Here is a 21,281-nt window from a genome sequence, read left to right on the forward strand (position 1 = left end):
CTGTGAGTTTTTGTCCCTCTGACCTGGAGACTGGACGCAGCTCCTGGAGCTCCACCAGCAGGGCTTCACACCCCACAGGAGCTGCTCTTAAAGGTCAGCAGGACAGTTCTCCTGTCTCAGCATGGTCTGACCTGCAGTAAACACCTCACACGTGCAGTGTAGCGTGATCACTGAGGGACGATGTGTGAACGCTTCACACGCTGCTCTCATCGCGGTAAAGCTCTGCCGCGGTTCCTATAAAGAGCGTTACAGTCCACACTCGCGGGACAGCACTGTCTATTGTTTTACTGATGTGGGCTGGAGTTTGAATATGTAAACACACAAACACACACACACAAAGCTTGTTTGTATTTTCGTGTGGTCATGTGACTCAGCGCTGTGCGGAGAGAGACTGTCTGTTTGTTTATTGTTTATTTCCAGCCGTAAGATTTAAACCTCGTGTTAATCTCTCAGTAAATAAGTGTGTAATGTTTATATAGATATTCCACAGCACTTTAATCTCATGTAACTCCTGATTCTCACTCGTGTGTGTGTGTGTGTGTGTGTGTGTGTGTGTGTGTGCGCGCTTGGAGCAGCTGCTGGTCTGCACTGGTGAGTTTACACAGCTCTGTGTGTTCAGTCTCGTCTATAGGTGTGTACGTTGATCTTGTGATTGTTTCTGTTCAGAACACAGGAGTGTGATGTCATGGTTTATGACCCTGCGGTGTGTACGGCGTTTACAGACGTGTTTAAATGAGATGAGCCGCTTGTCTTTCTAACCGCGGCCTGTTTGGTTGTGTGTGAGACAGGGAGATGTTCTGTACAGATGTTCACAGCAGTGTTGTATAAATTAGTGTGATCTTATACTCGACAGCATATAAAGATCTGCACCAACCCTCCCTGATGTCATCTAATTATCTAATTATCTAATTGTCACACCCATAATTATGCATAATTGTATGACTTGATATAATTCCAGCTAATGAGTTACACACTCCTGTACATGTGTCATGAATGAGAAATCTACACTGTCTGGCCAAAAAAAAAAAAAAACTCTCACACACTAACATTTCATTGGACCGCCCCTTTTCTTTGATCACGGCTGTGGTATCATTTCAATAAGCTTTTGCAGCGTCACAACATTTTATTTCCATCCAGAGTGGCATTAATTTTGCTCTGAGATCTTGTCCTGATGATGTGAGAGTCGATCTGTGTGGGGTCTTCTACAGAACGTCGCTAAGACTCTCACTGGGGTTACGGTCTGGACTCCCAGAGACACTCTCTCACACTCCGAGAATCCTGAAATATGGCGTGGGCCATCAGGGAAGAGAATGTCCATAGATGTGATCCTCTGGTGGTTCAGTACATTCAGGTGGTCAGCTGACTTCATTTTATTGCCCCATAACGTTACTGAGTCTAGACCTGAGTAACTGATCAACCCCAGATCATAACACTGTCTCCAGAGGCTTGTACAGTGGACACTATGCATGATGGGAGCATCGCTTCATGCAAACTGAAGTCCTTATTTCTGATTCACCACACAAGTGTTTTTTTTTATTTTTATGGACACACAGCTGTTTAGTCCCAATCCTGTGAGTTCTCACGTTTGTACCAGGCTGTGAAAATGTTTATTTCTGTTGTAAAGCTGGATAGTTTAACATGGGGCTCTGTGGGGACTGACTGACTTTTGGAGCCTAGTGTTCATTAGATGCACTGCAGGTTTTGGACATTGGACTCGGCCCAGAGGCCGGCCCTTTAAACCATGGTTTGAAAATTGAAGACTGAGTTTGACTGTGGTGGAGAGAACAGAGAGAGGATTTACACTGCAGTGCATCATTAGTCATAATATACATTTGTTACATTTTTAATTATCATTATTGTTAAACTTTCAGTGATACGTTTGGACACGCCTACTCAAACACAAGTTCCTCTTTATCGGTCTTGTTGTATCTCTACGCCGTAGAGCCGCATTGCTGAGATCAAAACTATGAAGTAACACATCTGGAATTCCAGAGCAGCTTGATGAGGTCACAGAGAGTGATCCTCCACCGGTCTGGGCGCTCCCATGCACGGTCTGTTCACATGGCTGCCAGGTGTGAGCAGAACATCATCAAAATAAACACTGATGACTCTGAAGAATCTTTAATCTTCAGTGTTGCTGTACAGAAAATTAAACTAAAGAGTTAGCTGGGACGAGTAGGCGTGTCGAGACTTTGATCCTGAAAGTGTCCGCAAGAGACTAGAACGAGGCGGTGTTCCTGCACTGACGTCCCAGGCGAGTGGGATGTGCTGTGGTGTTAGAGGGAAATCATCCACGTCAGGAAGGTGTGATACTACATACTGGTTCTGCAGCATTGCTCACACACTCGCCTGCTTATCTCACACACATCTCAAACTGGAAGACACTTCAGAGGTGGCGCAACGGCAACACCCAGTCCATCAGGTTTCCACGTTTGACTGTAAAATATTTAGTGAGGTTTACTACAGATACTACAACAGGGAAGGAAGTGAAACGGCTATTCTGTGACATAGCTGACTAACCTCAGATGGGGCGCGCTGTAGGGTGCAGTACTCCAGGAGTCCTGTAGAGGGCATGAGTTTACAGAATTTATAACATCACATGTCACACCAACTGTTAATAATACTGTATGAAACTGGTGCATTTTCACATCAAGTATATAAAAAAAACCCGCACACATATACATACACTCCCATTCAAAAGTTTGTACACCCCTTTTAACTCCAAGTGATGAACTTTTGCTGATGGTGGTCTTCCTTAATGATGTGCAGTGTTTAAAATGCTGCATACAAATGAGTGATCAGCACATTAGCATTCTTCATGTGCCTGAGGCTGTGGAGTGAGCTGAGGTCAGATCAGAGGGTAAAGGGGTGCTCTGTTGGGTAGCATAGAGGGTGAGGAACACCTGCCTCATGGACAAGCATTTTTCTCCCATCACTGTATTTGTTGTTCCTTAAGAGTATCTGACTGATGTGGAGCACTGGGTGGTTGTCCCGCTCCACCACCAGGGGCGCAACGGCCCCACCACCAGGGGCGCAACGGCCCCACCACCAGGGGCGCAACGGCCCCACCACCAGGGGCGCAACGGCCCCACCACCAGGGGCGCAACGGCCCCACCACCAGGGGCGCAACGGCCCCACCACCAGGGGCGCAACGGCCCCACCACCAGGGGCGCAACGGCCCCACCACCAGGGGCGCAACGGCTCCACCACCAGGGGCGCAACGGCCCCACCACCAGGGGTAAACCACCTGTAGCCCTTTGTTCAGTGAAACAGCCCACAGAGTAGCGTGACGAGAATACAACAGTGTGTCCCTGTACCGATTCATAAACTCAATAGAAGAAGCAACAAGTCCTAAGCGGTTTTTTTTTTTTTTCTGCAAAAGCCACAGAAAATTTTCACGAAAATCTGCAGTTTTAAAGGATTTAAAATTTAAGTTAACCTAAACAAATGTGAATCGATTATCAAAAACTAAAGCTGTTAATCCAAGTCAAGGCAAAAACCTGTGATGATGAGCCTGCCCGTTTGTGGTGTCGGGTCTCGGGGACGTTGAAGTCTCTTCAGCTGAGTCTGCTACTCGTGCTGTGTCTCAGGGCAGTCAGAGGAAAGGGCTCATAACATTACAGCACAACACTTTATGTCCAGTATTGTGCAGGTTCCCCTTGTGCCCCTGGGCCGCTCTGGCCTCACAGGACCATGTGGGTGTTGTGGATTGTGGGTATTCAGTGTGTGTGTGTGTGTGTTGTCCCCTGTCCAATCACACGATAGCATTGACTGCACTGAATAATGCTCTGTGTGTGTGTGTTTCTGCTTTAGGGTTTAATCTCCTAAGTAACTGCAGTGTTTAATAAGGGTGTTAATGTGGTATTAGTTTTGGCTCCGCCCCTGTCCTTCATCATGGCTCCCAATCCTGAGCTCTCGTACCTGGACCGCGTCGTCCTGGAGATCATAGAGACCGAGCGGATGTACGTCCGAGATCTGCACAGCATTGTGGAGGTAGCATGTCACCACTCACAGTAACACACACACACACACACACACACACACACACAGCAGGCATAATGCTTGTGCAGGTTTCTTCTGCTCATGTGTATTAATCTTCGTGTGTGTGTGTGTATACAGGGCTATCTCACCCACATTATAGATGCTGCAGGTTTGCCGATTGTCCCTGAGCAGGTGTGTGCTCTGTTCGGGAACATCGAGGACATCTACGAGTTCAACAGGTCAGAGATGTTTATTTACTCTGAGTGTGTGACGTCTGAGTGATCCTCACTAACACCACGGCTCACTGTATCACTGTCACACTCTTACCTACTCTTAATTTTATATATATACGTGTGTGTGTGTGTGTGTGTGTGTGTGTGTGTGTGTGTGTGTGTTGGACAGTGAGCTCCTGCAGGACTTGGATTTGTGTAAAAATCACCCTGTGTCCATCGCCAGGTGTTTCGTCCTGAAGGTTAGTTTTTAGTTTTCAGTTCATCCTGTGTGTTCGTGTGTGTGTTCGTGTGTTTTTGTGTGTGTGGACACAATTATTCCACAATCATTACAATAGTAACTAGTAGTGACATGTTACTGATAAAATGCAGAGGATTAACTACTTATCTGAGCTGAACTTTGAACCCTGACCTTAGAGAGACATCTGTTACTGTCTGCTCTTCAGACTATGAGGTCATAACTCCGTCTCCTAACAGTCTGAGTCTCACCTGTATACACGGAGACACACTGTCAGTGTGGAGATCCCTGGATCACGAAGTGTCTCCTGAGGACTGAAGTGTCTCCATCATTACACAGGACGTCTCAGGGTTAGGGACAGGGGTAGCTCAGGGCTTACTGATCTGAAGGTCTCGGCTTCAAACCCCCACCATCATGGTGTCCCTGTAACCCTCAGCTGCTCAGATATGTAATGAGATAAAGTGTGAGTCGCTCTGGAGAAGGGCGTCGACCAAATGATGTAAATGTAAATCCCCAGTGTTTAGTCTCAGTCTCACACGGTCTCAGAGATCTACAGATCAGCTCAATACTGACATCATGTGGCCTTTCGTGGTCACACACTTCATCACCATCATCTTCAACACTGTACACCAGCTTTCACACTCCAGGGAGCTGCCTGAACTTTAACCCCCTTACACTTGTCTTTACACTTTATACCGTAGTGGAACGTAGGTGTGTAATTATCCGCTCCCGTGTAGTCTCGAGTCTCACCACTTGGGGGCCACCTGAGTTACTTTTAACCATTTTGTTTCACTGACTCTAAGCTGTCCTCCATAAAACAGGAAGTGATGTCATTACCCATAAACCCTGAGACCTGTACGCTATTGATCAACAGTACAGCTGATGCTAATGTGGAAATGTGACTTGTTCAACTGGTTGTGTGTGTGTTTGTTGGTAACAGTGTGTTTATTTCTGTTAGAGTGATTACTTCGACATCTACACACAGTACTGCACCAACTACCCAAAGTAAGTGTGTGTGTGTGTGTGTGGCTCAATGGTTAAGGTATTGGACTCTGGTTTGGAAGGTCTCAGGTTCAAACCCCATGAACACCATGTTGTCCCTGTCGGGCCCCTGGGCGCGGCCCCTAACCCTCACCTGCTCAGAAGTGTCATGAGATAAAACCATAAGTCGCTCTGGAGAAGGGCGTCGCCCAAATGCCATAAATGTACAGTAGATGTAAATGTACAACTGTGAAATGTGATTAAACATGGAGTTTATTAATGTGTGTGTGTGTGTGTGTGTGTGTTAGCTCGGTTGCTGCGCTAACAGAATGCATGAGAAATAAAACACTGCTAAAGTTTTTCATGGAGAGACAGGAAGCTCTGCAGCACCCACTTCCTCTCGGCTCATATCTCCTCAAACCTGTGCAGAGAATACTGAAGTATCATCTCCTGTTACAGGTATACACACACACACACACACACACACACACACACACACACTAACTCACCAGTGTAAAACAATAATTGTGATGTGTATATAATGTATATATTTATATAAATGGTGTGTGTGTGTGTGTGTGTGTGTGTGTGTGTGTGTAGGAGATCGCGAAGCATTTTGATCCTGATGAAGAAGGTTATGACGTGGTTGAAGAAGCCATTAACACCATGACTGAAGTCGCCTGGTACATAAACACCATGAAGAGAAAACATGAACATGCTGTCCGACTTCAGGTTACCACACACACACACACACACACACACACACACACACACACACACACACACACACACACACACACAGAGTAACATGGCTTACTGAGACCAGCAAAATACTCAGAGTTATTTGTCATGACCTTCATGTGGGTGTGGTTCTGACACGCCCCTCCTCCATGTTACACACGGGTAAGGTGTTGACTCCGCCTCTAAATTCATTAGATCTCATTCCGATCAAGTGTCTGTGTGACGTGCTGGAGAAACATCTGACCCGTAAATGCTCCACCTCACACACTTACAGGAACTTTAAGGACCTGCTACGGCTCGGTGTGAGACACCACACACACACACACACACACACACACAGACACGCACACCTTCAGAGGTCTAGTGGAGTCCAGGCCTCGCTGAAGCAGAGCTGTTTTAGAGGCAGATGATTGACCTACAGTGTATAAGGCAGGTTAGGGTTATGGTGTATGGTTGTGCGTGTGCGTGCGTGCGTGCGTGCGTGCGTGCGTGCGTGCGCGCGCGCGCGTGCGTGTGTATATCAAGAAATGAGAGCAGCACCTTCCCGAGTGGGATGGACACCGTCCCGCCCTAACAGGCCAGCTTTGCCCTCAAAGATCTTCCAATTATCAATGAAGCCCACATTGTTTTCGGAGCACCACCTGGACATCCAGCGGTTCAGCGACCATAACCTGCTGTAAGTTATGTCACCACGTCTCATTGGGATGGGACCAGAGCATACTACTCCATCGGACATTGCCTTCGCTAGTTTAAACACCTCTATAAAGTTATTCTTACTAACCTCTGACTGACGAAGGCGTACATCGTTAGCTCCAGCATGTGCCACTATCTTAGAGAACCTGTGCTGTCCTAGAGCCCTAAGATTACCTGCTATGTCCGGTGCTCTGGCTCCCGGGATACACCTAACCACTGCCGCTGGCGCCCCTAAAGTCCTGGCTAATGTCACGTGTCTCAGTATAGAGTCTCCTATAACCAGAGCTCTTTCAGGTTTCTCAGGGTCGAGGTTAGCCTTGTTTAGTGTTAGACGTTCCTTCCTCAGGGGTTTGTAGACGTTATTCCAGATGGATCTGGTGTAGATAAGTTCTGCATGAGGTCTTAAGACCAAGAAACTAATGTGTTTTTTACTGGAGCTAAAGCTACTAAATAAAAAAAGCTAAATTATTGATAAAAATGAACCAAAAAATAAAATCCAATTTAAACATAGATTAGAGAAATAATCCTACGTGAAAAGCTACATATTGTGTTACATGACTGGGAATCTGTTAGTATTTTATACACATTTGTGTTTGTTGTTGTTGTTGTTTCCAGGAGGTCCAGTCATTGCTGATTAACTGGCGCGGTCCTGACTTAACCACGTACGGCGAACTCGTTCTGGAGGGAACCTTTCGCTTTCATCACACGAAAAACAACAGAACGCTCTTCCTGTTCGAGCGAGTCCTGCTCATCACCAAACGACGTGGAGAAAACTTTGTCTACAAAACACACATTTCTGTAAGGCACAGCGAGCGATAAAGTGACGAATGCTTGTTAGCGTAAATGCGTTAATACATAAAATGTCCTGATGTATTCCCACGCATGTGCTTTTTAATGTGCTAATGTTTACATAGTGTTCGACGCTGATGCTGATGGAGGGAGTGAAGGACTCGCCGTGTTTCAGCGTCACACACTACAAGCACCCTAAACATCCTCACACAGTGCAGGTGACCTCTGACCCACATGACACCGTTAAGTTCAATTAAAGATGATCAGAGTGGAAGAGCTTACATTAGAACCACAGAACTTTATTCTTTATTTTATAACTTTTATATTTATATATTTTATACCTTAACTCTTTATAACTTTATTTACAACTTTATTCAAAGCTCTGCTTCTTTTTCATGTTTACATTTAATAAAACTGAACTGTTGATTTGGTCATTAGTGATTTTAACAGTTTAACCGCCATCATCTCTCTCAGGCCAGAACCTTAGAGGAGAAGAAACTCTGGACTCACCACATCAAGAGACTCATATTAGAGAATCATCACACCACCATTCCACAGAAGGTGCTGCAGCGCACACACACACACACACACACACACACACATATGTAGACACACACCCACATACACACACACATATATATATATATATATATACATATATATATATATATATATATATATACACACACACACACACACACATATGTAGACACACACCCACATACACACACACACACATATATATATATATATACACACACACACACACACATATGTAGACACACACCCACATACACACACACATATATATATATATATACACACACACACACACACACACACACAAGGAGATATTGTTGTGTAACTGTCTGTTGGTTCTGTTTCAGGCTAAAGAGGTGATTTTAGAGATGGATCCCATGTGTGAGTTTAACACTTTCTCAGTGTGTCAGCATGAAATACTAATTATGTAAAAATCATCACATTGAGTGGGACATTAAAATAATCAATACATTTAAACTGTCGTGATTAAATTATTAAATCCTGGGGCCACACACACACACACACACACACACACACACACACAGAGTTTTGTGTTTGTCCACTGAGTGTAGCAGGTTGAATTACATGAACTGAAAAAAACATGTTGCAATAAATATGTTTGAATTTTTCTGCATTGCAATTTGATCTGAATTGAAAAAAATCCTTAGAGCATTTACAGTGTTTGAAATTTTTGCCACTGCAATTTATTGTGGTTGTATATTTCAAGTGAAAATGTAATCCAAGCATTTAAAATTCAATGCAAAAATATTCAAGTTACTAAATTGCAGTTCAAAAATATTTTCAAGTGTTAAAAATACAATCTTCATTATTTTTCTATCTTACAAATTCAGGTAACAAAATTCAGGTAATAAAATTCAGGTAAAAAAATTCAAGTCGCTAAAATTCAGGTCTTTACATCCGGGATATCACAGGAAGAGCAGTGGAGAGCCGATTGCTGCTTGTACACATTACACCTATACTGTGCAACTGGCAACCCGGCCTGTTAGTTAAGAGGGCTGTGTTCCGATCAGTAAGTAGTTTGTGAGAAGTAGACTACACAGGGAGCAGGAAGCACACTTTAAAGTACACTGCGGCTCGGACAGCAGCAATCGGCTCTCCACTGCTCTTCCTGTGATATCCCGGATGTAAAGACCTGAATTTTAGCGACTTGAATTTTATTACCTGAATTTTGTTACCTGAATTTTATTACCTGAATTTTATTACCTGAATTTGTAAGATAGAAAAATAATGAAGATTGTATTTTTAACACTTGAAAATATTTTTGAAACTGCAATTTAGTAACTTGAATATTTTTGCATTGAATTTTAAATGCTCGGATTACATTTTCACTTGAAATATACAACCACAATAAATTGCAGTGGCAAAAATTTCAAACATTGTAAATGCTCTACGGATTTTTTTCAATTCAGATCAAATTGCAATGCAGAAAAATTCAAACATTTTTATTGCAACACGTTTTTTTCAGTTCATGTAATTCAACCTGCTATTTTGCTTTAAGGAATTTATTATACTTCCATATGAGTGGGATTGATTGAGTTTTGCTGCGTGTAAAGATGCCTGCGTCTCCACACACTTACTGTACAAACACCCCCTAGTGGTAGAGAAGTGAAATTATTAAATTTAATTAAATTTCATTTGTATGGAGTTTTTAACACTTGTAATTGTCGCAATGCAGGTTTACACAATCAAGTTAATTATTGAAGTTTGTATGAAATGTGAATGTGTGTGAATCAAAATGATCAATTTGTCCCTGATGAACGAGTCGAGGGTGACGGTGCTGAGGGAAAAACTCTTGAGAGGAACCAGACTTAACAGGGAACCCGTCTGGTTCCTCTCAAGGTTTCTTCCTATTACCATCTCAGGGAGTTTTTCCTTGCCACTGTCGCCCTCGGCTTGCTCACCAGGGACAAACTGACCATTTTGATTCATACAAAATCACATTTCATACAAACCTAAATAATTCTTTTGACTGTGTAAAGCTGCTTTGCGGCAATGAAAATTGCTAAAAGCGCTATACAAATAAAATTGAATTGAATTGAACCCATCCTCATCTGGGTGATAACGGATAGCAGGGATTGATCTGCACTCATACTGTGTGTTAGGAGGCTGGAAGTTCAGTATAACAGGAGATGTGGAAAAGTTCATATGGAGTCCAGTTCGCTAATCTATTTAAAAATGCTTGATTAAATAAATGTTTTTAGCCTAGACTTAAACACTGAGACTGTGTCTGAGTTCGAACACTATTTGGAAGACTATTTCATAATTTTGGGTCTTTGTAAGAAAAAGCTTCACCCCAGCTATAGTTTTTTCATAACACGCAGTAATGACAAGCAGCATGAATCCTTTGATTGGAGTAGGCGTGGCGGATCGTAAGACACTAGTTTACTTAGATACTGCAGCATAAAACCATTTAATGCTTTATATGTCAAAAGTAGTATTTTAAAATTGATGTGAAATTTCTTTTTTTGGGGGATTTTTTCTCGATTATCTCCCCAATTTAGTCATATCCAATTCCTCACCGTCACTAAGGGAATCCCACATTGACGCTACTCCTGCCACTCAGTCGGGAGAGCCAAAGACTATCATGTGTTTGCTCTGAACCACGTGACCGCTGACCGCATCTTTTTAGAACTGCTCGCTCACGCACCATTGGGGGCAGTGTAACACACTCGGAGGACAGCGCTATCCACTCCTTCCACTTGCATGAGCTCACAGATGCCCCTGATTGGCTGTAGAGCCATGAGAAATGTGGGAGTACCTCTCATCCCTCCCCTCTGAGAGAGCTCGACCAATCAGATCTCTCTAGGCCTCCGGCTGCGAGAGGTTACAGCATCACCCGGGGATCTAACTTTTGATCTCCTGATGATTGGGCGAGCACTTTACCCCTGGTTCTAGTGAGGACTCTCACTGCTGCATTCTGAACTAGCTGAAGCTTGTTTATGCACCTAGTTGAACAACCAGACAGTAAGGCATTACAATAGTCCAACCTAGAGGTGATAAAAGCATGATAAAAGCAGAAAAACTATTTTTTTTCTGCATTGTTTAGCGACAGTATATTCCTTATCTTGGCAATATTTCTGAGGTGAAAGTATGCTATTCTGGTAATATTATCTACATGAGCTTCAAATGAAAGACTAGAATCTATAATCACACAGAGGTCTCTTACTGTTGCACTTGATGGAACAGAAAGGCCATTTAATGTTACAGTTTGATCAGAAAGCTTACTTCTAGCTGTATGCGGTCCTATGACTAGAATTTCTGTCTTATTAGGATTAAGCAGAAGGAAGTTAATTAACATCCAATCTCTTATGTCCTGCCCACATTGATCAACTTTATCTCATCTGGTTTTGCTGAGATATATAACTGTATGTCGTCAGCATAACAGTGAAAACTAATACCATGCTTACGGATTATGTTGCCCTAAAGGCAGCATGTAAAGAGAAAAAAGCAGTGGGCTTAAAACTAAACCCTATGGGACACCAAACTCCATTAGAGAGCATGCAGAATAATCACCATTTAAGTCTACATACTGATAACGATCAGTCAGATAGGATCTGAGCCAGGAGAGGGCTGTTCCCTTAATTCCTACTACATTTTTTAATCTGTCAAGAAGAATAGCGTGATCAACGGTGTCAAAAGCTGCACTGAGGTCGAGTAACACAACCCTAGTTACACAACCCTGATCAGTGGCCAACAGGATGTCATTTACTTCTTTAACGAGTGCTGTCTCTGTACTGTGATGAGGCCTAAATCCTGACTGATACAGTTCATGTATGCCATTTCTATGTAGATATGAGCATAGCTGCTCCGCTACTATCTTTTCCAGAATCTTAGAGATAAAGGGGAGGTTTGATATTGGCCTGTAACTGGACAGCTGACAGGGGTCGAGGTTAGGTTTTTTAATTATTGGTTTGATAACTGCTAATTTAAAAGATTTTGGAACATAACCAATGCTGAGTGAAGAATTAATTATTCTCAACAGGATTTCTGTTATTGCTGGTACTATCTGTTTAAGAAAATGTGTCGGTACAGGATCTAATATACAGGTTGATGAATTTGAAGAAGAGATGAGTGAAATTAGTTCATTCTCTTCAAGGGGAGTAAAGTATTCTAGGTTCTGGTCTGACATGGCTAGATTAACATCTGCATCAATTACATTGTTCGGTTTCAAAACCTCAATTTTATGCCTAATATTTACAATTTTATTATTAAAAAAGTTCATGAAGTCCTCACTATTGCAAGTTACTGAAGTCTTATCTTCAATAATTTTTCTCTTAACTGGAGCTACATTATCTAAGGTATAACGGAACGTTGACTCTAAATATTCAGTCGCCTGATCGAGTTCTGTGGGGTCAGACGGTGATCTAATCAAAGTTGATAACTCTGGGAGATTACTGATAAAACTATGTGTGGTAGTTGATGTGAATGTAGGTTTAATGTTGTAGCGCTGCACTGTGCGTACATTATTACTATGACGCACTATGAGATAATTTTGTCTACATAAACGACTAGGTTTGAGAGGAAATCTGCAAATTCATAGAGAAATTCAGAGTACGGCCCTGGAGGTCTGTAAATGATATTTAGTGGGATCGACAGAGCTGACTTCATATTTGTAGCTACACTTTTTATGTTACGATAGAGAACTTCAAATAAATTAAATTTGTGTCTGTGTTTCTGTACGATAGTCAAAGGCTCCTGTGCATTAATTTACTCTTTGTTTAGTGTGTGTGTTGATAAATGAGACCAGTGGTATTTGATTAAATATAGATTTAATGAACTAGTTAATGAACACATTGTAAATCTGAGATACAAATGATTTTAAAGTTAATGTAAGTGTGTTTGTGTGTCACAGATGAGAAGTACAGGTTTAACTCTGACAGGAAAAAGAAAACGCAGTCTGATGACTTTACACACGCTCGTCAGTCAGGTCTCTGCTATTTTATCTATAATCTCACACACACGCGTGCACACACACACATAATGTTTATTTTGTTTGTATGCAATATTACACACTACAGCATCCACACACAAAGTGAAATTTAACATGAGTAATATATTAAATACATGTTTGTGTGTGTTATATGTCATTCCAGATGTTTGCTTTGTACATATGAATATTTACTGAAGTTTTATGTTTTGATCATTTTCAGAATTAAACAAACAAATGCTAAGGAACAACAACGGTAAATTCACTGTAACTTTTGTAAATAAGGAAATTATCACAAACGTATTCACAGTTTTATTGTTTTAGTTGTGTGATGTATTTTATAGTAGTGTATAATATAAGTGTTCCCATGTTTCCTTTCTTCAAAATCTTTTATTTCTAGTCTTTTTATCTGATTATGAATTTCTGTTTCTGTTTTTCTCTGAATTTGATTTCTTGCTTCTGCTTTAACGGAACCTGCAGCCGTGCTTAAGGTAAGAACCTAATTTTATACATTTAAGGAAAATTTAATTTTACAGATGACATCCGAGCTCTAAATACAATTAAACATTAAGATAAAATATTCCTTTTTAGTTTGTCCGCTTTAACACTATTTTTTGTTTGTTTTTTTATTTTGATGTAAAAAGTTCAGACCTGAGTCATGAGTCCTTTCAGCTCGATTACGTCTCATTATGATTTGATTGATTACACTGTTTTTATTTATCTCATTTTATTCTTTTTTATGCTGGACTCTTAAGGCTGATTTTATATTTTTATATTACTTTTATATACTGTATGCTTGTGTGCTCGTTGTGTTGTGGTGTAGTTGCACCAACAGACCACTAGATGGTAGGGTTTCTGTGTCTGGAGTGAATGTATTTTGAACATCATTTAAGTTACTTTTATTAAAATTTACTTCTTTGATTAGTCGCTTCTTCATTTGGTCCATACTTGTTCTGAATTCAATTCAATTAAAAAATGTAAATGGAAGAAGCCATGAAAAAGAAGCAGAAGTCTAAAGGGCGTTGCTAGCATGTTGACCAATCACAGTTGTCGCGATCTGTGTCGCTGTTACGTGTAGCTACTTTTTGGGGAGGGGCAGTCAGGCTACACTGTAGCGTCCAGCACAAGCTTCTCACAGAAGCATAAATCAGCGTTTAGGCCCATGTGCTCGACCCTCACAGTTCTCTTCCAGTTGAGCCCTGTGCTCTGTTCTAACTGTTCCGATGTTTTTTCTGTCGGGTTTGATCACGTTTCTGTTTTCCTCTTGCTCTATGCCGAGTGACCAGAATTAGAGATGCCATGAAACAAGCCATTAGATTTGGAATGTTTTTAACGAGGGCGTAGTGCTGTTAGCTCTGACCAGGGACGAGTGTTTGTCCTTCATTGTGGTGATGTGTGTGTTTGGACTCTGGTGTGGGTGTGGCAGCACTCGGTTAGTGAAGGAGAACTGCGGGAGAACCTTATGGCTCTGAGCTCCACCTCAAGCATGCTGCAGGGCGTGAGCGTGGAGGACAGACGTCTGCGTGGCACTGACGGCGAGGACGCTACACACTGTGAGCTTCAGGATGAGGAGGAAAATGAAAGCGAATCAGATGATATGATTACAGAGGATTTTAGCAGCTCCATGATTTCCTGCTGGAGCTTCAGGGCTAAAACTCTGCTGCAGCTCAACATGGTGAGATGTTTATTAGAGGCCTGCATGACATCATGCTCTACTAACACACTGAGCACTGCTGGGATGCATTGGTGTTAGGAGTGTGTGTGTGTGACAAGGCTTTAACACACGTGTAGGAGGCACGCTTGCTTTTTCATGCTGGATTTTAAACAGGAGGAGCAATGTGTAGATCTTCTTCCATTTTCTGTTGGGCTTCTAAACTTTTAAAGTGCTGTCATGTGTTTGGAAATGAATTTTACTTTCGAATGTAAAGAGCAGTTTCCACAACTAAGCTAATGCAGAAACCTCAACATCCATGAGCACTACTGTCACTGACCCCGCCCCCACTCGCTCGGTTTACTGACCCTGACTCCGCCCTCTCAGTTCACTGACTCCGCCCTCTCAGTTCACCGACCCCGTGGAGGTTTATCCTTGTGTAATGCTGCTAATCTTGTAATCACCAGGCCTGATGGTACAGTGTATGACTGTGTACGTGACAAATAAAATTTGAATTTGGTTATACATTATCATTAATCTTTGTGTGTCAGGATGAAGAGTGTCAAAGACCGGGAGATGCAGATCTGTCCCAACAGGAGGAGAGACGGGTGTGTGAGGATCCAAACACAAATAAGGTCAGATATAATTATCATCCTATAACTACACACAGTTTTTCCTTGTTTTATTTTACTTTTTATTCATTTTATTCCTCCACCAGGAGGTCGCATTCAACTTCTTCATAATTTTATTTATGTGATTTTTCAAGAAGTAGTAGTTATATTTTTAGGATTCATCCATCCATACAACAACTGTGGCTATATTGATATTATAAGCCGCACCTCTCAATTCTGATTTTTTTTTTTGGTCAGATTGGATTTGCAGTTTATGCAGTTGTAACATTGATCATCTCGTTACAGTGGTATCTGGAGGTGGGTGTGATATATATACAGGGGTTGGACAATGAAATTAAAACACTGGCCAGTTTAGTGTTGGAGGTTTCATGGCTAAATGTGACCATCCTGGTGTCTGATCTTCACTGCCTCACATTCCACCAGTAAGATCAGAGTGTGAAGGTTTAATTATCAGAGTAACAGCACAGTTTTGTTTAAAATATTTTAATGCACACAACATTATGGGTGACGTATCAGAGTTTAAAAGAGGACACATTGTTGGTGTGTGTCTCGCTGATGTCTTCATTAATGATGCATCACGTAGTGACCTGGCCACTATCCTGCAAGAAATAGTGAAGGGGAGTAAAGGCTGGCCCATTTAGTCCGATTTAATAAAAGAGCTACTGTCAATCAAACTGCTAAAGAAGTGAACTGTTTCTAATAAAATGGAGTCAGAACAAACACGGCGTGGCAGTTTGTTGTGTATGGAGCTGCGTAGCTGCAGAGTGGTCAGGGTGCCCAAGCTGGTCATGTTCTCCAACAAAAGCACCTACACTGGGCACATGAGCATCAGAACTGGACCCCGGAGCGATGGAAGATGATGATCTAGTCTGATGCCTCATGTTGTCTTTTAAATCATGTGAATAGGCATGATTGTGTGTGTGTGTGTGTGTGTGTGTGTGTGTGTGTGTGTGTGTGTGTGTGTGTGTGTTATCTGGAGAAGAGAGGGCACCAGGATGCACTATGTGATGAAGACAGGCAGATGGAGTCAGTGTGAGGCTCTGGGAGATGTTCTGCTGAGAAACCTCAGGACCTGCTGTTCATGTGAATGTTACTCTGACACGCCCCATCTCCCTGTAACACACACATCGAGCACTTTCAGCAGGATAATGCGCCCTGACACACTGCGCGCGCACACACACACACACACACACACACACACACACACACACACACACACATACATACACACACACACACACACATACTGTACGCACACACGCACACGCACACGCACACACACACATACACACATACATACACGCACACACACACATAGTGTACACACACACACACACATACACACACACACACACACACACATAGTGTACACACACACACACACACACACACACACACACACACAGTTCAGGAGAACCAGGACAGAATGTTCGAGGTGTTACATTCATGTAAATTCCTGACTTTTTTCGCGCAGTAACTGCAAATGCCTTAATGAATGTTTCGTAGGATTTATAAAGCAATTTCTCTCTGGGATTAACAAAGTTCATTGAATCTTGAATCATTGAATTTTAAACATAACCAGCAGATGAACTGATCAGTGTCTCAAATTGATACGAACAAGTGCAAGGTCAAAGCAAGGTCAAATGTTAGAATTTAGCTGCTTCCTTTGTGTTTTGAAGTGTAGTTTAGAAATGAACTAAACTCATTGACGCCATTGGCGTTCGTTTAAGCTAGTTTTTTAAACACTGATGTATATTCTCGATTTGTAGGCTTCACCAAAAATCTTGCAGTTCCTAAAGAGCAGTGCAGTGCGTGGATCTGAAACAGGATTACAATCCACAACTGACGTTGGAGGAGCCGATGGGGACCGTGTAAGCGCCGTGGAGGGTTCGGACCAGTACAGTGTTAAAGAAGAACTGATGCTAAATCAGGAAGGACAGTCTTCAGAAGAGGAAGTGGAGGAGGAATCTACAGAACCTGAGAATCACTCCATCCTTCCATCGTCTGTTCTTGACAAAGCAGGTCTAATTGCTGAACATTTTATTGCCAGCACTCGCCGCAGTACCTTAGCACCAGACGAACTTCGGTCTCCTCAGCACACATACCAGGAAGGAACATCGAGCAAAAACACAACCGCGAACTTTACCCTCATGTCCCCAAAAGAGGACACAGTGTCTGGACCAGATCGACATTTCTGTAAAAGGAGAGACTCGATACTGTCCAAACAGGAACAGCTGTTAATCGATAAGGTCAGGAGCTACTACGAGAGTGCTGAGCAGCAGGACGCAGGTTTCAGCCTGAAGCGCAGGGAGAGTCTGGCGTACATCCCGAGTGGACTAGTGCGCTCTTCTGTCAGCCACTTCAACAAATTCCCTCGCACCGACCACTGGATTAAAGCTCCAAACATGGACACACCACTAATGACATCATCACTCGCGAGTTCTGACATCAACACCAAACCTGATGAAGTCACATGGCACGGTACAGACGGCGACGTCTCGGTGAGCCACAAACCAGAAGAAATCTCAGACGGATGTTTCCGTTCATCAGCAGAAATGATTAAGGTTTGGGAGGAAATGGAGAAAGAGGTCACAAGGTCACAGAGAGATAATAAGTTTAGAGACGCTTCACGTTTCAGAGGAACAACTTCAGTTTCTCAGAGGTTCAGCAGGAAGACGGAACATCAGGAACGAGAACCGACGGCCGCTGACGATCTCGGCACCATCACAGAGGAATCTCCAGCCAAGGTTAAACACTCACACACACCTCATAAGTGTAATGATATGTGTTTTAGGCTTAATGTAAACATTTTTCAGAATCAAGGTATAAAAAGTGTATTATTGTCATCTTGTTGTAATTCAGAGTAAAGAAGAAACCGAGTCAGGGGAAAATGCAGTCTTCAGTCTGACAAAGAAGTTTAACCAGCACAAAGAGAGTGAAGTAACTTTTACTGCGTCGAGGAGGCGGGGCTCGGACACGACAACAACCGCGGCTAATAATATAAACCTACCGCTTTCAACAGGCGAGGAGACCAAGAGAACCCGCGCAGGTGAGAGTCACAGACTGGAAGAACATCACGGAGTTATAACCATGACTGCTCCTGGGGAGAATGTGAAGCTTATTAACAAAAACAAACTAAAACAAGATATTTATTAATCCCGTGTATGAACTGAGAATGCTAGTCACTCTGACCTCTTGTGGACCAACTTGGTATTACAGTACACAAAAGTGATTCAGTATTTGTTTAAAAACAAAAGTGCAATTTTTCACAAAAACTAAAATGTGCCGCAACAATACCGTAATACGAGTAATACGAAACCATAAGTTTCAAAAAGATGACAAAGACACCTGATTGGTTTTGAGATTTATAATAGCTTTTTGATTGTTTTTTTAGGACAAAAGATTAATTGTTTTTTAATAGATTTGATTGTTTTTTTAATAAATTAGATTGGTTTTAGATTGTTTTTTTTAAAATTTTTAAGATTTATATTTAATTATTTTGAGCGAGTTGGAGGTGATGGTGCAGAGCCAGCGATGCTCTATAGTTAAAGAAATCACAGTTGGTGTTTTAAACGCACATGACTCAAAATAAATGTAAACACACAACATTCTCTATCTACACTTCCTTAGATTTTTTTAAAACTCTTTGTGCATGGACTGATGTTTAGTTGGCACCAGTTGTTTGTAAAGACTTAGAGTTTATAGTTTTTTCCTCCGGTTCTTCTCCATGTGGGGCCGTGATGTAGACATGCAGAACCCAAAGGTCTGAGATTATGAAAGTTCAGGTCACTTTGTAAAAGAGCTCATGTAGGGCGGCTGACTGGGACTCGCACACCTGCACAACTTCGGTTTTAGTCATCAGATTGTCTAACTTGTGTGTCAGTTCATTTTTATTTTTTTGTAAATGGTAGTGAGATACACGAAGGTGTCAAAATGATTCGCTCTGGCTGTATAATTTATTTTAATTTACTTTTACAAAATTTAATTCAGTTTTGTGTTTGTGTACAATTGCAACAGATCTCCACAATTTACATCCTGGGAAATAGATACAAAAACACAACAGAAATATAATAGAAATGAATACACACACCATTAGCAGTACATTAGATGAAGAGCCAGGAACACACACACACACACACACACACACACACACACAAGCTTGATTCCCAATAACCCTGTGTCTGATGTTGATAACAGAACGTTTTATCATTTTTATTTTTCAGGAAAACCAAACCTGGTGCTCTCATTAACGGCGTGTGTTCAGACCACACAGGATGCGACACACACTCCTTCCTCTAACAGTGGGACAGTTTTATCTCCAGAGCGCTCACACTTGAAAAGTCCTTTACATTCTGAGGGCTTCCCCTGGCCAGATGTGAGCAAACTGCGTTCCAGGTACCACGCACTGGACGGTGCTTCTCAGACACAGCCGACTCCTGCTGCACACACACTCTCTCCAGAGCTCGACGCGGACAACAGGGCGTCTCGGGTTCGGCGTGCCGGGTCTTTGGATCAAAAACTGCCTGTCTTTGCCTGGACCGATTTACAGAGCAAGAAGGTGACAAGTGACTACAGCGTCTCAGCCCAGGCCGCGCTACCCAACAACAGGACCGTTATTGTGTTGGAAAAAGTCACCACACACACCAGCCGGTCCCCGAGTCACGGTCAGGTTCAGTCCTCCACGTCTCTGGAGAAGACGTCCCCGGTGTCTGTGACCGAGCGCTGCCGGCTGTACGAGGATCTGGACGAGGCAGTGTTAAGAGCGGGGCCTGACACCAAAAACAAAGACAGTAACACTGATAAATACAGCAATGGCACACAGCCCAGTGTCGTTAAAAACCTCCGTGAGAAATTCCTCAGTTTGAGCTAGAAGAGGGGAGATGATGGGAGATGTTTATGTCACGATACAGAGTTACAGGAAGCCAATATAATGTGTATGAGTCAGTGTTTAAGCCACCTGGTGCAGAGTCTACACATCTGGAACTGTATGGCAAATTATTATTTCATCTAAAACAGAAGTCTATAACAGGGCTGTCCAGTCTTCTCCAGAAAGGGTGTGTGTGTGTTTGCGCAGGTTTTTTATTTAAACCAAGCAGAAGTCACACTTGATATTCTACTGAAAGCCAAGAATGATTAATGCGAATGCGCAAATTAAACACATGCGCGCGCGCGCTCACACACACACACACACACACACACACACACACACACACAGGACCTTCCTGGATTGGACAGCCCTGCAGTCACACCAGACTTCTGTGGATAGGATCGAATTAGAGACCGCTTCCCCTGGAGTGCTGTAAATCTCGTGATTTTACATCATTTCATTCTTATTAAACCATCAACTAAGGCTTTGTGCCCTGAGGACAGAGCATGCTTCATCATAAGAGCAGGGAGGAGGAGGAGCTACAAGAGGGACAAGTTCACTGTAATGTAGTTAATGAAAAAATAAGATGGATTAATTTCACCAGTGATTAACTTCTAATTAACATAATGTACTTACTGTAAGATCAGAATGTAGTTCATGATAGTTTTATATTATACAGTACATCAGTAATTAATGTCTGTGTTTTGTTTAAGTTTTTTTTTAAACAATTTTATTAAATTCTATTTTATTTTATTTTATTATTTTACCACTCACTGTAAAAAACCACTGCATTGTCTTTTACTGCTTTCACGATACAGGCAAAATGTATTATGCTAATTTAATACTACTACTACTAAAAATAACTATTATTATTATTATTATTATTATTATATTAGTAGTAGTATTATTGTTATAAAATAATGCGATTTATTATATAAATATATATAAATATATTTATTTACTATAATTTATTCACTATAATAAAATATA

The 21,281-nt window shown here is 42.0% G+C and overlaps 1 protein-coding gene across 4 annotated transcripts in view; it reads left to right on the plus strand.

The window, feature by feature from the left end:
- LOC128514886 (pleckstrin homology domain-containing family G member 3) overlaps positions 1–21,010 on the plus strand; it is a 23,721-nt gene extending 2,711 nt beyond the window's left edge. For 2 of the 4 annotated variants that reach the window (XM_053488770.1, XM_053488771.1), the window contains exons 2-18: positions 3,814–3,993; positions 4,120–4,220; positions 4,384–4,453; positions 5,408–5,454; positions 5,739–5,889; positions 6,031–6,162; positions 7,480–7,662; positions 7,779–7,871; positions 8,128–8,214; positions 8,541–8,574; positions 13,067–13,141; positions 13,365–13,397; positions 13,622–13,632; positions 15,344–15,427; positions 17,194–18,171; positions 18,287–18,473; positions 19,648–21,010. In XM_053488770.1, coding sequence (XP_053344745.1) covers positions 3,895–3,993; positions 4,120–4,220; positions 4,384–4,453; positions 5,408–5,454; positions 5,739–5,889; positions 6,031–6,162; positions 7,480–7,662; positions 7,779–7,871; positions 8,128–8,214; positions 8,541–8,574; positions 13,067–13,141; positions 13,365–13,397; positions 13,622–13,632; positions 15,344–15,427; positions 17,194–18,171; positions 18,287–18,473; positions 19,648–20,294 — 3,012 coding nt within the window. In that variant the 5' untranslated portion in view covers positions 3,814–3,894 and the 3' untranslated portion in view covers positions 20,295–21,010. Of the gene's footprint in view, positions 1–575; positions 592–3,813; positions 3,994–4,119; positions 4,221–4,383; positions 4,454–5,407; positions 5,455–5,738; positions 5,890–6,030; positions 6,163–7,479; positions 7,663–7,778; positions 7,872–8,127; positions 8,215–8,540; positions 8,575–13,066; positions 13,142–13,364; positions 13,398–13,621; positions 13,633–14,567; positions 14,817–15,343; positions 15,428–17,193; positions 18,172–18,286; positions 18,474–19,647 lie in introns of those variants that run through there. The other 2 variants (XM_053488773.1, XM_053488772.1) reach the window with 2 other exon arrangements.
- The last annotated feature ends 271 nt before the right edge of the window (positions 21,011–21,281 follow it).

This window comes from Clarias gariepinus, chromosome 27, assembly GCF_024256425.1.
Source record: "Clarias gariepinus isolate MV-2021 ecotype Netherlands chromosome 27, CGAR_prim_01v2, whole genome shotgun sequence".
NCBI classification, from domain to species: domain Eukaryota; kingdom Metazoa; phylum Chordata; class Actinopteri; order Siluriformes; family Clariidae; genus Clarias; species Clarias gariepinus.